At 38.6% G+C, this 14,786-nt stretch overlaps 1 protein-coding gene across 1 annotated transcript; it reads right to left on the bottom strand.

The window, feature by feature from the left end:
- Positions 1-453: 453 nt before the first annotated feature.
- LOC139135566 (uncharacterized) lies at positions 454-7,613 on the bottom strand. Its single transcript, XM_070703026.1, has 3 exons — positions 4,496-7,613; positions 3,789-3,948; positions 454-3,196 (listed from the first exon to the last, which is right to left on the bottom strand). The coding sequence occupies exons 1-3, from the start codon at positions 7,543-7,545 to the stop codon at positions 3,059-3,061; spliced, it is 3,348 nt and encodes a 1,115-aa protein (XP_070559127.1). The 5' UTR covers positions 7,546-7,613; the 3' UTR covers positions 454-3,058.
- Positions 7,614-14,786: the final 7,173 nt, after the last annotated feature.

Below are 14,786 nucleotides of genomic sequence, written 5' to 3'. Positions count from 1 at the left end.
AAAGGCACTTTGATTGAACATTCACCCTTTGGAACAGACTGGCAATAAACGTTATCCAAATATATCATATTGATAGTAGGGTATGCTGCAGATCACAAGTGGCTGCTTCAACAACACAGATTCAACACTAAAAATAGTAGTAATGTTGACAGTTGGTGTTGGTTATTTCATCAGTGAGTCACAGCCAGCAATTGCAGGCAACACCAGAATCCCTCACAGTGTAAAAGTAGCCAGATGATCACGGGTAAACTAGTAGTAGTGGAACACTAGAACTTGCAGATGGCTATGATCGCCAACACTCTAGTGAATCACAAAGCAAGTAGCTATGGGATCCTTGATACTGAAAAAGTGACTGTAAGATCACTAGCACTGACTGGAAACTATCGTTGCTTGCCATTGCTGGCTACACTTGATTCGCCAACACGAACTGTCAACATTTGTTACTGCTAATCTGAGCGTCAATTCCAGACATTCTCTACAGTTCTCTATCGACAAGACTACATTCATCTGTGATGAAAGAAATGACGAAAATTCTTAACTCAGAACTCCTCATTCAGTGCTGGTGATATTTGATCATACTGACAGAGCTTGTGGTCCAGCAGCTGCCTCTGTGTAAAGAGATAGTCAATCATAAAAGCTGATGTACTACAAAAGGAATTGCTTAGTTTTGGTGTCAATCCCCCTCTCCCCCAGTTGAATTGTGTCAACACAGATAGACTGTTCTTCAGGGCCATTGCTGGTAGTCTGTAACACGGTGCTTAGTGATCCATAACTGTGTAATGAGTGAGCTTGATCCATATACCCCTTCTAGTGGTTACTGATTTCAATCTGTATGAATTTATTGTTACTGACAATCAACATTGAACAATATTGAATTGTTAATTTGAGGTCAAAGGATGACTGTTCAATTGAAGTGCCTTTTTCTTTGGTTTTGGAGGGCCAAAACGTCAACTTGTAGTTGGCAACACAAATCAGCTGAAATACCTGTCAGCTCATCCATGACTAAGCAATACCAATCAGCCATAAAATCATCAACAAATGAGAGACAGCAGAAGTGTAACTGGCATGGACGATTGGTTAAGCTGTCACTGGCATGGAAAACAAGCCCTGTGATGACATCATCAAAAGTTGATTTGTGGATCACCGTCATTGCAAGTTACCCGACAACATTAAGTGTGAGCCTAAAACACTGATAAGCTGTTGTTACAGGATACGAACATGGATCATGGAACATGGATTTCATGGTGTAATTCAAAAAAGGATGCAAAGAAGGCCCACATCACATAACAGCTAATGAACAACAAAGATATGCCGCAAATCTGGATTTTAGGCAATGTTGGCCTATACACATCTGAAGATACCTCAAAATCGCTGCTATGTGTCATGACAATGACATCCGTAGATAATCTAAAACCATACATAGTGATTTGATCATTTTTTTATCACACTCACATTGAATCATAGTTTACATTTACAGTGCAGAGTACAATGGTTTTGCATTAACAATGCATGACTCAAGTTTCTTTGGCAATTTTTTTGTCGAAAAATTAAAATGATGATAATTTCTCCACTATGCCTTTCACCTCAAAATCACTGCTATGTGTAATGATAATGACATTGGATAATAAACTAAAATCATACATTTGATCACTTTTTATCAAACTCACATCGAATCATAGTTTAAATTACAGTACTGGGTACAATGGTTTTGCTTTACCAATCCAGGACTCAAGTTGCTTTGGTAATTTTTTTGTTGGAAAAATCAAACTGATGATAATTTCTCTACGATATCTGATCAAACAATCTTGTTTTAGTTCTACTTGAAATTCTACCATAGACCATTAACAAATATCTTCCTACCTAACTTACTGCATGGTAATCTAAATAGATCCTAAATAATAACTAAGAATGCCTATTACAAACTATCTACTAATACATGTACCAATTAAGGCTCTTAAAACCTAATGTTTGACTACTAACTTGTAACTTTCAATGCCCTCTAGTTATGACTAGGAACAACTTTTCTATCTTGAGTGTGTTGCTATGAGAGATGTTGTTTGATCATTAAAGCCAAAGTCATTTTTTTAATAGCTGTATACCATGGCTTGTGTTTCCTGTGCAAATTTTTCCATTCATTTCATCCTCTCTCAAAAAACATGGGTGCCAACAGACACTTCTGTGTCAACAGTAAAAAGAACACGGGGTCCATCAGCGTTGCCATAATTGCCGTATCAGTACATTTTTATCATTCCTTTGAATAAATCTTGCTCTCAGTTGCTTGTCAGGAAAACCGTTTTCAATGAATACTTCTTGGATGTTATTACGTTCACATCTAAAGAAAGTTAAACTAGCAGATACTACGACAGTTTTTTTTTGGAACAGTGAAAAGTTGGCTTTGAGACTGGTTTGAACACCTCACTATTCTTTTGTCAGGAGTGCATATGCCCAAGGATTGTCCGTAACTCTACTTACAAAAGTGGAGTATGAACACCTTTTTGTTACAGACATAGATATCTTTATATGACTCTCTCTGAAGGAAAAAAGACAACAACAGAGGAATTGTAAAACAATTTCCTCTTCTTTACAGTAACCCTGTTTCTGAACTCAAAGCCCTCACTGGAATAACTTTCAATGGAAAGAAAGACATGTAAGAGTGTTTGCTCATCCAAGCCATCAATAATCTGATTACTTTCATTGAAGAGGTGTAATATGAATGTGACAGAATTACATCAAAGGAGAGAGAGATACAGGGCAACAATCACGTCTTCACATATGAGTTTCTTGATTACAAAGCACAGTCTTTCTTTGACAACTTACGGTTGAAGCATGTTTCAGTCACTATGAAATTAAATGTTACAGTGCATGACACATTGGATGATACGCTGTAACTTTAACTCCCCTCATACATTGTGATAGTCTTCCTTATTGTTCACATAGGACCAAACAATATTTTGAAAGGGTGACAACAACTGATGTGGTCAAAGGAGGGTTTCTATTGTGTGAAATTTCAGGTCATGTGTTCACAGCTGCAGGGTCTCCGCGTTTAGACGGTGCATGATCAGATGCCATACATGTCCCTGGCATTCTTCCGTGTGGTAGACAGTACCTGGTGCAGGGTAATGCCTTTCAGTTCAGCGATGCCCTGTGCAACGCAGGCAGCCATACCCGGGTTGGACCACCTCAACGACCGATCAGTCTGATATACAAAATGGGAGAAAAAATAAAACAATGCAACATGACTTTACCGTGTCCCAAAGATATGAGCCATTTCATTGAGCAATTGTTGGTCTCATGAGTTAGCTGTTACTGTAGTCTTACAGCATTTTAGATCAAAGATGAGTTTTTGATAAAAATATGACTCAAGAGAAATCCTACACTTTTGTTTATGTAAAACGATTCTCTCTTAATTTTCATCTTTCTGAAAATATATGATCACTACAACTGATGTGACAGTATTGAGCTCAAAATATGATATTAGCAAACATTAATTATCATCATGAGATTTGCATACTTTAAACTAGCCCAATAGTATACATTGTATAAATAAATAAATAAATAAATAAATAAATAAATAAACAAACTGATGTTTCTTTTCAAGCATTAGATGCATGCAAGAATTAGTGAAATATTGGCAGACAGTCAAAATACAGGCAGATGTATTACTGTTCAGATCATCTTGCAAGTCCCTACGATTATAAAGGCGTTCTTTTAATTGCAGTATCAGTGCCTCTTACATTTTTTCAAGATTTGTAAATGGTATCATCCAGCTGTTTGACCAAATACTATACCTTTTTGATTTGCTGGGGTAGGAAGAACGGTGCATCGGTCTCCAATAGAATCCTATCCAAAGGTATCTCAGTGGCAGTTTGGTGTACTTGTTTGGCAGACTGATAGGTGACAAGGGCTGTCAGACCGATGTAGGAGTTGGGAAATTCTGACAGTATATGCCTACAGAGAAAACGCATCAACTTAGTACTACATGTATGTCTTTTCCCTGCCAACTCATGTCAATATTATGTTCAGACATAATTAGACTATGCCATTATACTTATATAGTGTCTTTAGCATGAACTGTGTGACAGTAATGCTTACTGTCAACTGTGATTCCGTACTCTTACAAAGTGAATTAAGTGTGCAATAATTGAACAGTCTGGTAATAACCTGACAACAAGCAGATCATGTAAAAATATAATGAAGGCATCATATTACCACTTTTATGAAGACTAGAATACTAAGATTCATTTACGTCATCATCTGGAAATTACACTTTTTATGACTCACTAAACACTTTTTGATTAGAACTGAATGTTAATAAAACATGTTGCGTCAGCTGACAGCTATTGAACAAGCTCCAACCTTGGTGTTATGGTTAACTAGTTTACAAGTGCACACTTTTCTTCAGAGCAACATCATTGGCAGGATTTTGAGAAAACAATGTTTAACAGAGGGCTTCTGATTTGACAGCAAAACATGTTAATGTAGGTTAAGAAATTACCTGGCTTGTTCAGCTGTTCCAGTAAAACAGTGTCTGTGAATCTTGTAGTCTCTGGGGACCACCCTTTTCAGAACTTCACACGTATCATCTTCCGCTTGTCTGGAATGGATAACCAACGGTTTTCCAAGCTCAATGGCTAATCTCAGCTGCCTTTCAAACACCATGTGCTGGGTGACTTTGTCGCAACGGCAGTGATCGGAGTAATCCAGGCCAATTTCTCCGAGTGCCACTGCCCTCGGATGCTGCAGAGCCTCTTTCATCCTGGTTTCAACGATGTCGTTGTAGCCGTTGGAGCTGTGGGGGTGAATTCCAAACGCTCCCCACACTTTGTCCTCTTTCAGCAAGCCTTTCCACATCTGTGTGTAGAAGGCGTCCGGGTCACAGAAAACAGCCACACAGCCATTGAAGTTTTCGGGGAAGTGGTTTTCCTGCATGAACCTGGTGAACGTGCCTTTGTAGTTTAACCGGGTGAACATGTAGTCAATGTGGCAGTGGGTGTCCACAAATCCAAATTTGGCCCTTGTGTTCTGGCACTCGGTTGAATTCATGAACTGCTGAACTCGTTTGTAGTAAGGCATAGACGATGGTGAAATGGTGTCTGGTGAATTACCTGCAGTGTGTGTTGACTTGGCAAATGGAGGTGTTTTCTCTACAAAGCGAGGCAGGAAGTCAGGCATTTCTCTTTTTCTCCATGATGGCATCTCAATGGGCAGAGTCTTTGATAAAGCTTTTAATTTTGGGCTTTGATTGTATCTCTCATACGCACTGGTCCACTGTTTCTTGTAGACGCTTTCATCAATGTTCATTTCAGATAAGTTCTGCCTGCCAGCAGAAAACTCAGATTTAGCTTCGGAGCTCTTTGTATCACCAGATGCTAATGTCACTCTTGGTTTTCTACGCAGAGCTGGTGCACTGCGGATGCTGATATTCCTGTCATCAGGGGATGTATCCAGTCGTGGCTTTGTCTTTCCTTTTGAAGTTGCATCATCCCTTCGCCAAGTTCCCCGCAACTGTGCTCCCGAGGTGTCCGACTTTGCCTTTAATGCCAGCATTTTCTGGAACCTTGGAGGGAGCTCATATGCTCTGCCATTTCTCGGTGTTCTGTTTATCTTACAAGGAAAGGCAGCCACAGTATCTTCATTATCATACGAGAAATCACTGTCTTCTCTGGCTGGAGTCTGGTCTTCAGACTGTGATATCTCCTCACTTGTGGAAAAATCGGTTTCTCCTTGACTACTGAAACTTTTGTCTTCGTTGAACAGCCACTTCAAGGATTCCTTCAATGGAGCATCATCCACTGGAGTACTTTTTCCAGTTGCTTTTTTTGATGATTCCAACTGACGAGGGAAAAGCTCACTGGAAGTGATTCCACACACATTTCTATGAGGTGTTTCTGCTGGTTGCAATACAGGTACTCTGTCATCCATGGACACATCATTCTCTGTCTTCAAAGGAGTGTACATCTGAGGTATCATAGCATGGTATTCTTCAGTAGGAGGCGATGTTGGGAAGGGAGGCAGGACCGTGCGAATCCTTTCATTTCCGCTTTGCCATCTGCAATTGTTGCCATGGCTAAAGGACTGATATGAGATGGGATGTTCATGCTGTACAGGATTGTTCATTGTGCCAACCGTCCCAGAAAAATCTGCATATTTACTCTCTCTGTTGCTAGTAGTGCTCTGGCTTGGGCCTTCTACGTCAGATCTTGAATTCCATACAGCTGGTATATTCTGTGAATCATTCTGTCGGGTTCTGTAATCACCTTCATGTTTCTCAGATCTTGGCGTAACAATCCGCATGTCAGCGAGTGGCTTGCTAGGTGTGCTGAAGATTTCCCCAGTTGAGTCTGTGTCTTCGACTCCAAGCTGGTCAATAATGGATGTTCCTCGGCTCTCATGGCTGAACTCTTGGCTCAGGGTTTGTATGGCGTCTTTGTAGTCGCTGTCGCTGTCACTGGTGTCTGTCGGGCAGTACGATTCACAAAGCATTTCAAGCGCATCCATCTCCACGTCTTCATTGGGAGTGGATGTCGTCATTGAAATTCTCGGAGCTTCTGGTGTGACATCGACAAGTCTTCCGTCAGTCGTTGCATGGTTAGTACCAGAATCAATACCAGTGTTATGAAGATAGGGTTTGCTTTCCTCTGGAGAATTTTGAGGATTCTGAACATTTCCACATGGGGAATTGGTAACCGTGTTACTACCAAGACGGCTTTCATCGGTCTCATAGCACGACCTGCTCTCATTGTCATGGGGAAAAGGCTTCTCTATTTCCACACTTTCTATTGATCGGTTCCACTTTCGTTTCCGATTCCTAGGATTCCCTTCGGCTGAATCTGATTGGCTGGCTGAAAGATTTTTGATATCGCTAAACTCTGCATTTCTCTCGTTCGGATTATTACTATTGTGGTCGACTGTGGGCTTGCATGACTCTGTAGCCATTTCTTCGTACATTAGCGAGATGGGCATTGTTGCTCTGTCAAGGCGGTGGTTGTGCTCCATATGGTCCTGAACAAGTCTTGCCAACATGTCTTTTGGTTTGGTAAACGCAGTGGCGATACCAATGGGTTTGCGGAACTTTTTGGTAGCCTGTTGAGAGTCATTACTGTCATTTAAATTAAAAGACTCGACTTCGGACTCTGCCATTTGTACCGGTTTTTGTGATTTTGCCATAGGAGACTTCAAGTTCTTACGAACACCACGTCCTCGTCCACGACCAACGCCAACAGTCACCCTTGTTGAATTTTCATTTTCTCTCGCTGAAATGGTTTCCCTTGTTAACTGTGCATCGCCGCTTTCGGGATAACTTGTCACTACACCCTTACCTGGTAGCCTTTTTATGGGAGAACGCCTCGCAGGGGACGATGAACTTGCAGCGGGAAACTGCGGCGATAGACCGCCATGTTTGACGTCTGCTCTGCATTTCCATGACCAAGGTCTGCGCTCCTGACTGATGTGCCCCCGTCCTCGAGGAAATATCTGTTTAGTATTTTCTCTGGGTGATTTGTCACTAGCCCTGCAGTTGGGTCGTGAATCGCAGGGTTCACTCATGGCAACGATAGAAAACTTACAACATCAGACACGCTAGCCTCCTGTCTATCTTCTGTGTCGTGCTTGTAAAAGCCTCGATGTCGATTCTCAATGTCCTCGCATTCTAATATCGGACACTTGAGGGCGTCCCTCTGAGTTTCAGTCGCGATCAACGTCGCAGCCTGCATCGTTCAGTGAGAAGTGATTGTACGAACTGATAACCTTGACTGTGAGACAAACGATTATGTTGTCGTGATTCATTCGATGTACTCATGCAAAACTGACATGCCTTTCTTGTCAGCCAAAGCTCTGGTACAAACACTTGCAAAATGTTGATGACCACGTCAATATTCTTTAGTAAAACAAAAGTATGCGTCCGTTTTACGTAGGGGGCGGTACAACAAAAGTTCCATAGACATCATTGAGGTCGGAGGAATTACTCTGGAAACTGATGAATTTGAGTAGCCCCATCTCTAACACGGAAATTCCTACTGACCACCCCCTCCCACATTTGAAAAAGTTAAATATCAATACATGTACTTGTATGATAGTGAAGACCTTTCAAATCCTGATTTACCCTGATAGATAATATCATTATGACAGCTGGAAAAGGTGAAACCAACAAAATGAAATTCAAAGTCACAAAAAAACCCCCCAGATTTAAGAGCTTACTCTATATTTTAAACCGGTATCAAACCATATAGTATTGTTTAATTTGGCTGGGTAAGGTTCAATGTCAAAATTTATGTTGAACTTACACCACAAATAGGTGAGAATAAAAGGCAATTTTGGACTATAACAAAGAACTTTCTTCCAATAAAAGATTGGTGTGTTATCTAGGCAGCCCACTGTTTTATATACTTTGTAGAATTAGCTTTCTTCACACATTCTCCCTAATAATCAGTGCCCAATAGAATATAGACTATTTTTCATGCTTGATCACAGGCAAGTATACCAGTAAGTTTATCAGAAACTACGGGAAAATTACCCATTTAGTAATGGTAGTGATTAGTATACACATGCATGTATATCCAATTTTTATAAAATTGCACTTTATAAAATTAAACTACTTTTTGATCCATAGTCTTTCTTTCTTCTCTATCATTTTTGTATCTGATTTCCTAGCTGCATTAAATGCTTCAATACATAAATTTCCTCCAAAATTGAGTTAGGTTTATTACTCTTTTCTCTTTTAGGTAATTATCTGACATGAATGCTTGCTCAGCCTACTCATAGGCTTGATGATGAGCCACTAGATGTCATTGCGTGGTTTTTGAGCATATACTCACTGCCTCATGATAAAACATTGAACTTTGGGGGAGCTGGAGTATAATTGTATCATTGGAATCAAGATAAGATTCAGCTGTGGGTCTGTAACTGTGGTGGTGGTGGTTTTCCCACCACCACATTGGTTTTTTTGTGGTGGCTGCATGAAAAGTGATAAACTTCATAATCAGTAAGTTTAAAGATAACAGAAACTTGTTGGAAAACCACCACCACAGCCATGGACCCACAGCTAGGTATTGTTTAGAACCCAGGGTTTAGAAGTAATTTTCTCAATTCTAGCTGCTTTTACAATTCCTATTGAATCTCTAGTACGGTCACATTTAATGAATTGTTGCTGACGATAGCAGCCATCTCAGGCTGATAATTCACAGTGAAACTGTGGTTCATTTAAAACTATTATTTTCAAAGCAAAAGCAAAGGAAAAATGAAGTGTGTAATAATTTTACCTCTGTTCGAGGGTATACTTCCATTGCTGAGATTTTGTAAGAATGACTGTTTTCATGCAGACTAGATGATCAAATCAACATTTTCTGATGGCTTACGGGCCTCTAAATGCTAACTTTTAATGTTTTTCCCCCTAATTTTGTTTTAAATGTCAACCATCATTTCTTGTTTGACACCCAAAAACGTGTATATATACACAGTATTCTGCTTGTCAACTCAGCCTGTATATGTGCAGAACTGCATTGTTATATTGTTTACAAGTGAATTCTGGTCCGGACTAGAATTCAAATGCAAACAATACCAGTACATTTTACACATATAGACGCTATGTTGACAAGGCTCAGAAGCTTTTGAACATTCTTATGGAGTAGAATAAGAACTTGCAATCGGGATACAAAATTAAAATAACGAAAAAAATCATCAAAAGTTAGCATCACTGGTCCTTTAAATATCCACTGATACCAACTGGGTGAATGATGAATGGCAAATGGCAAACATGCAAGTGCTAGGCTCTCTGTTTGCCTGCAAATCTTGTTAAAAAATAATGTTTTATGACTGGCTTTTGATAAAAAAAAAATAGTTGCATTGACACCATTGGTATCATAACAGATCATAAAATATGGCAATAATGATTAAAAGCAATAACACACATGAAATGAACATTTGATAAAAGGAAATTTTACTTCAGAATAAAAATTTTATACAGACAGCTGAGCATGGACACGCCACTGACATATCTAATCTACTATATGGGAGAACACTAGAGCCAAAAATTAAATAAATGTATGAATGTCTGAATACATTATTAAAATTATATTCTTCCAGTTTGCAGCAGGTCTAGTTATTGAAAAAATGTGCTGTAGGCATTTCATGTCATCATTATGCTAATTTCATCACAGCGTCCAAAGATTTATATAGTTCTGCAAACGTTCACGTTTTCTTAAATTAATTCACATACCAGTTACTATCACCATGGCATTGAAGTTGTAGGGACTGGATAGATAGCATTCATTACTTTCAGATTAAAGAAAGTAGGTTTTCATGACAAGCTTTGATATACAATAATAATATTGTTCAATGCTGAACTTTTAAACAATCTTGAAACGATCATCATAAACTACATTTAAACCACATAAACTTCACTGAAAAGATTTGTTAACAGAATATTCAGTTTATGACTGTAAGGGGACCATTATATGTATATATATATATAAAACACATATTTTAAGCTGCTTTTTCTAAGGTATCTATAACCTGGTCACACAAAAAATACATCTCTCTCTCTCTCTCTCTCTATATATATATATATATAAAACACATCTTTTAAGCTGCTTTTTCTAAGATATCTATAACCTGGTCACACAAAAAATACATCTATTAATTCTTAACCATAAAGTACAGAAAGAAATTCCCAGATATGCAATAAATTTGATATTCTCTCCCTGAAAGACACCTTGTTGTGGGAGCCGAGTCTTCAAACAATGATATGGATAAGAGCATGACATGTCTGCCTGGTCAATGTAAAAAAGATGAAGTTGTCATGTCCAAAATGCCACTGACTGATTATCTTACTATAGGCTCACAGAGGATTTAGGGATCACAAAACAAACCATCTTCACACTCTACATACATTGATGTGTGTATTAAAGTGGTCAGATCATTTTTAATATAGGGAAATATAACTGTTTAGTTTGGGAGTCTTTTTCCATCATCATCAACTAGATAAGGCCTGGCAATTGTCCATTTTACTACAGTATTTTCTGTGGAGACCCTATTATTTCCTTCATTAAGCTGAGTCTCTGAAGTGGGAAACGAGAGCGAACGGGTGGAAAAGGCAAGATTTCACAGTCCCTCATTTATCATACAGCTCTGATCTTCTACCATAAGGTGACATACTGCCCTCAACGGTTTGCAAAGCAAGAGTCAGACTTGCTGAGCAGACTACCCAGGCTATCTCAATACATAACTGCCATCAAAGGGTTATATCCCATACTTGTAATGCTGTAATTGAGTCAGTCCACCTTGCAAAAAGCATCATTGAGAGCACATACCTGACCTATAGTAACAGTCTATATAAAGTACACATACATGAACACAGTTTCAATTGAGATTGCTGAGTTTGTAATTCTACGAGTAGTAGTCCTACTGACAAAGTGAATGTTCTTGTCACCTACAGTTTTTACCCTCATGGCTTCTTTACGGCATTGGCTAAATATACACTCATTTTACCATTAAAGGATGTTTTGGACTAGAGCACTGATGTGTATTGGGGCCACAAACGGTGTTAATTTTTTTTGTGCTCTACTATTAAAATGCAAGATTTAAGTGATGGTTTGTGGTGTCTCAAAAGCTCTCGATAACCACTGGACATTATCAGTGTCTTCTTCAGTCTATATCACATGACTGATATTGAAGAATTTACCTGCAGTCTACCACACAACCCCTCAACTAGGGGTGTCTGGTACCAGCAATTTGATTGGACCTACAGCTGTTAGCAGAACTTAAATGATTGCGGAAAGGGACGTTCCAATTTTATCAAATTGATAAAATGTTAGTGTATATGTCTATTAATCCTCGTTTCTTTTTCTTGAGATTCTTTTTAGATTTTCTGCGACTTATCTTAATCTTGAACTTCATAAACATTTGTATGATTACATGTCACGTCTATATTTACACTATGTGCCTTGACCATCATGAAAAAGTGGTTTCAACAGGGTGACAACAGGGGACAGATGGTAGCAATCCATTCCAGAGCTTGACAGCACTACACAGCAATATACCTACTGAATGAAACTGAACCATAGGGTTATGCCTACGTGTCCGTCCCCGGGGGGGGGGGGTAGGTGTTTCATTGTATTGCTAATAAAGATATATTCTACCAACCTTTGGTATTTTGGTCTTAACTTAGCACTGCTCTTGACAATCGTTTTATCAACGGGCTGTATCTATTATCTCATGAGTTTGAGTGCCTTATTGGCCAAAGTAAGCAAGGGTAAATTACTAATCTGTGGACGCTGTCACCAGATTATCGCTGGATTAAATTTGACAAAGTCAACAACGAACGAGCCAGCAATTGTTTTATACCTTACTGGTGTGTTTGTTGTTGACTTTGTCAAAGTTAATCCGGTGATAATCTGGTGACAGCGTCCACAGATTAGTAATTTACCATTGCTTGCTTTGGCAAATTAGGCAATCAAACTGATCAGATAATAGAGGTAACACAGTGACAAAACTTCGGAGCATGGAGCTCCTTTTTAGCTCCATGGCGAAGGAGAAAAAAAAAATCCTTACAAAAACTAGTGCTAACATAAGACAAAGAAACCAAAGCTGCAAAGAAAGGTCGGTGGTATATATCTTTATCGGCAATACATATCGCAGTCAAACGTATTAAAATAAAATAAACCATAGCAAGAAGAATCCTGTGCTGACACCCCTACCCCCACCCCAACCCTTGCGGACGGACTTTCGTGTTTTCCCCTATGAGTGAACAGAAAAAATACACACACGCACACTGTTGAAAACAGTTGCCTGCTTCATGATAAACATGACGAGATGACGAAAAAACTCAGAGACAGCTTAATACTAGGCATGACCTTCAGGGTTACTGGTACAGCAAAGCAAAGCAGAGTTTGGTAGCACTACTGTAAAAGGGACCTGACTGAAATCATCTTTATTAAAAAAATGTACATGTTTCAACAACATATGTTGTTTAATGTGGTTGCCTACTTGACAATTTAATTGAAACTTACATAAAAGAAATACTTGATGGGTCTTTGGATAGATCTGAGCGCGGTATACGGTACTGCTAGTGTGGCACTGATCTGGTTATTAAGGATGTACCCTAATCAGTCACTGTTGGGAAAAGTCAAGCAATGGCAAATGCCAAAGTGTGTCATGTGACATTATTAATGAGTGCTTATCGTGCGAGAATTTCCCACCACCAGCAACATGCAAAAATAACCCGTATTTTTTGCCCATTTTCACCTTAATGCGAGGGAGTTCACACAAAAATTTAGTGACGGAGTTCAGGAGGTGGTCAGATTATACATTACACATTACGAATGGATAGTATGTTCACTGCTTCGGATATTTGTCACTCGACACATGTCACTCAACAATACACTGCCTTGCATTGCCATCTAATGAGATTCTTAACTATCATAGGGGATGGGGCAGGACAATCATTAATTTAATACCAAGCATTTAGTATGATCTTACTTTCAGATTACACATTGCATAAACTGTCTGATCAGTAATAGGGTATTCACAAAAAATCCTTCAAATTGTCCAATTTGACCAATATCTACCACCACTGGCCTTTGGCAATGGAAGAAGACACTGATGATGTTAATGACCAAAGTGACCCTGTAACTGATAGTCAAAAAAATGGTAATCGAAGACTTATCGTGGCGTTTCTTCTTTTGGACAAAAAAGTACATCTTTTTTAACTTGTTTGTTTACAAAATATGCATTTTTCAGTGATGGCGATTAAAAGAATCATCATCCAAATAAAAATATACAATTATTTCTTATTAACTTCAGACATACTCTTCCGAGTTTTGACCAATCTTTAATGTATATGTATACAATATGGATCACCGAGCAATGTCAGTTAGTGTTGACATAGCGAGCTTAGCACACTGTTTATTACTGTTCGACATGTTCACTCTCGTTCACTGGAGAATGCCATATTTGGGGCAAATTACCAACAATGCAACGGTGTCAAATATGAGGGGTTCTGTGGCAGACTGCTTGCATAAAATTCTGCAATTTCCCGACATACTCTCCTACAACTTGAATTTTTGCGTACAAGTACCAGTATACGAAATTTTACACGATGTACATTATCCAGAGAAACTGAACTGAGACTTGTGTCCAAGAAATGATGGAATTTTGGTGGAGCTAAAATTTTGAACTGAACAAAAACTACAAATATATCTAAAATATGTACCTGTTAGAGGTTGCAGTCTGCGGGACAAACATGTTCCTTTTGGAAGCATATACTGCTCTTACAAATCACAAAATTGCAGTACAGCAAGATATGTATATATATTTTTTTTTTTTTTTTTTTTTTTTTCAATATCAAAATTCCATATAACAACCCTAGCTGATTAAAGATAGCATGGTATCACTGACTTAAGTAAGTTACTAATATATCGATAATATATTGTGGTATATTTTGGCAAACCAAAGGCAAGGCCAAAAAAATAACAGGTTTGTTTCTCGTCATTGACATGTGGCAAAAATAATGCGGCGACGTGATTTTTTTTCAATTTTTAAAAAAAAAATTTGTAAGAATTTGATACATATTTCCCTTTTTTCCATAGGGGCAAATGAAAAGCAGAAATAAAAGAGTTGACGTGCACACTTTGATGTGATGCGGGCACTGACCAGAAACAAATCAATTTTTTTTGGCCTGAGTATAATATCAACAGGAATAGGACTGCTATGTTTGATCGATAGATTCAATTCAGCATTGCACTGAAAATGGTGATGTACTGATTATAGTTCCACATTCACAAGACATTAGC

The sequence above is a fragment of the Ptychodera flava genome, chromosome 6 (assembly GCF_041260155.1).
Source record: "Ptychodera flava strain L36383 chromosome 6, AS_Pfla_20210202, whole genome shotgun sequence".
Classification (NCBI taxonomy): domain Eukaryota; kingdom Metazoa; phylum Hemichordata; class Enteropneusta; family Ptychoderidae; genus Ptychodera; species Ptychodera flava.
This window is presented reverse-complemented; position numbering and strand designations above follow the sequence as displayed.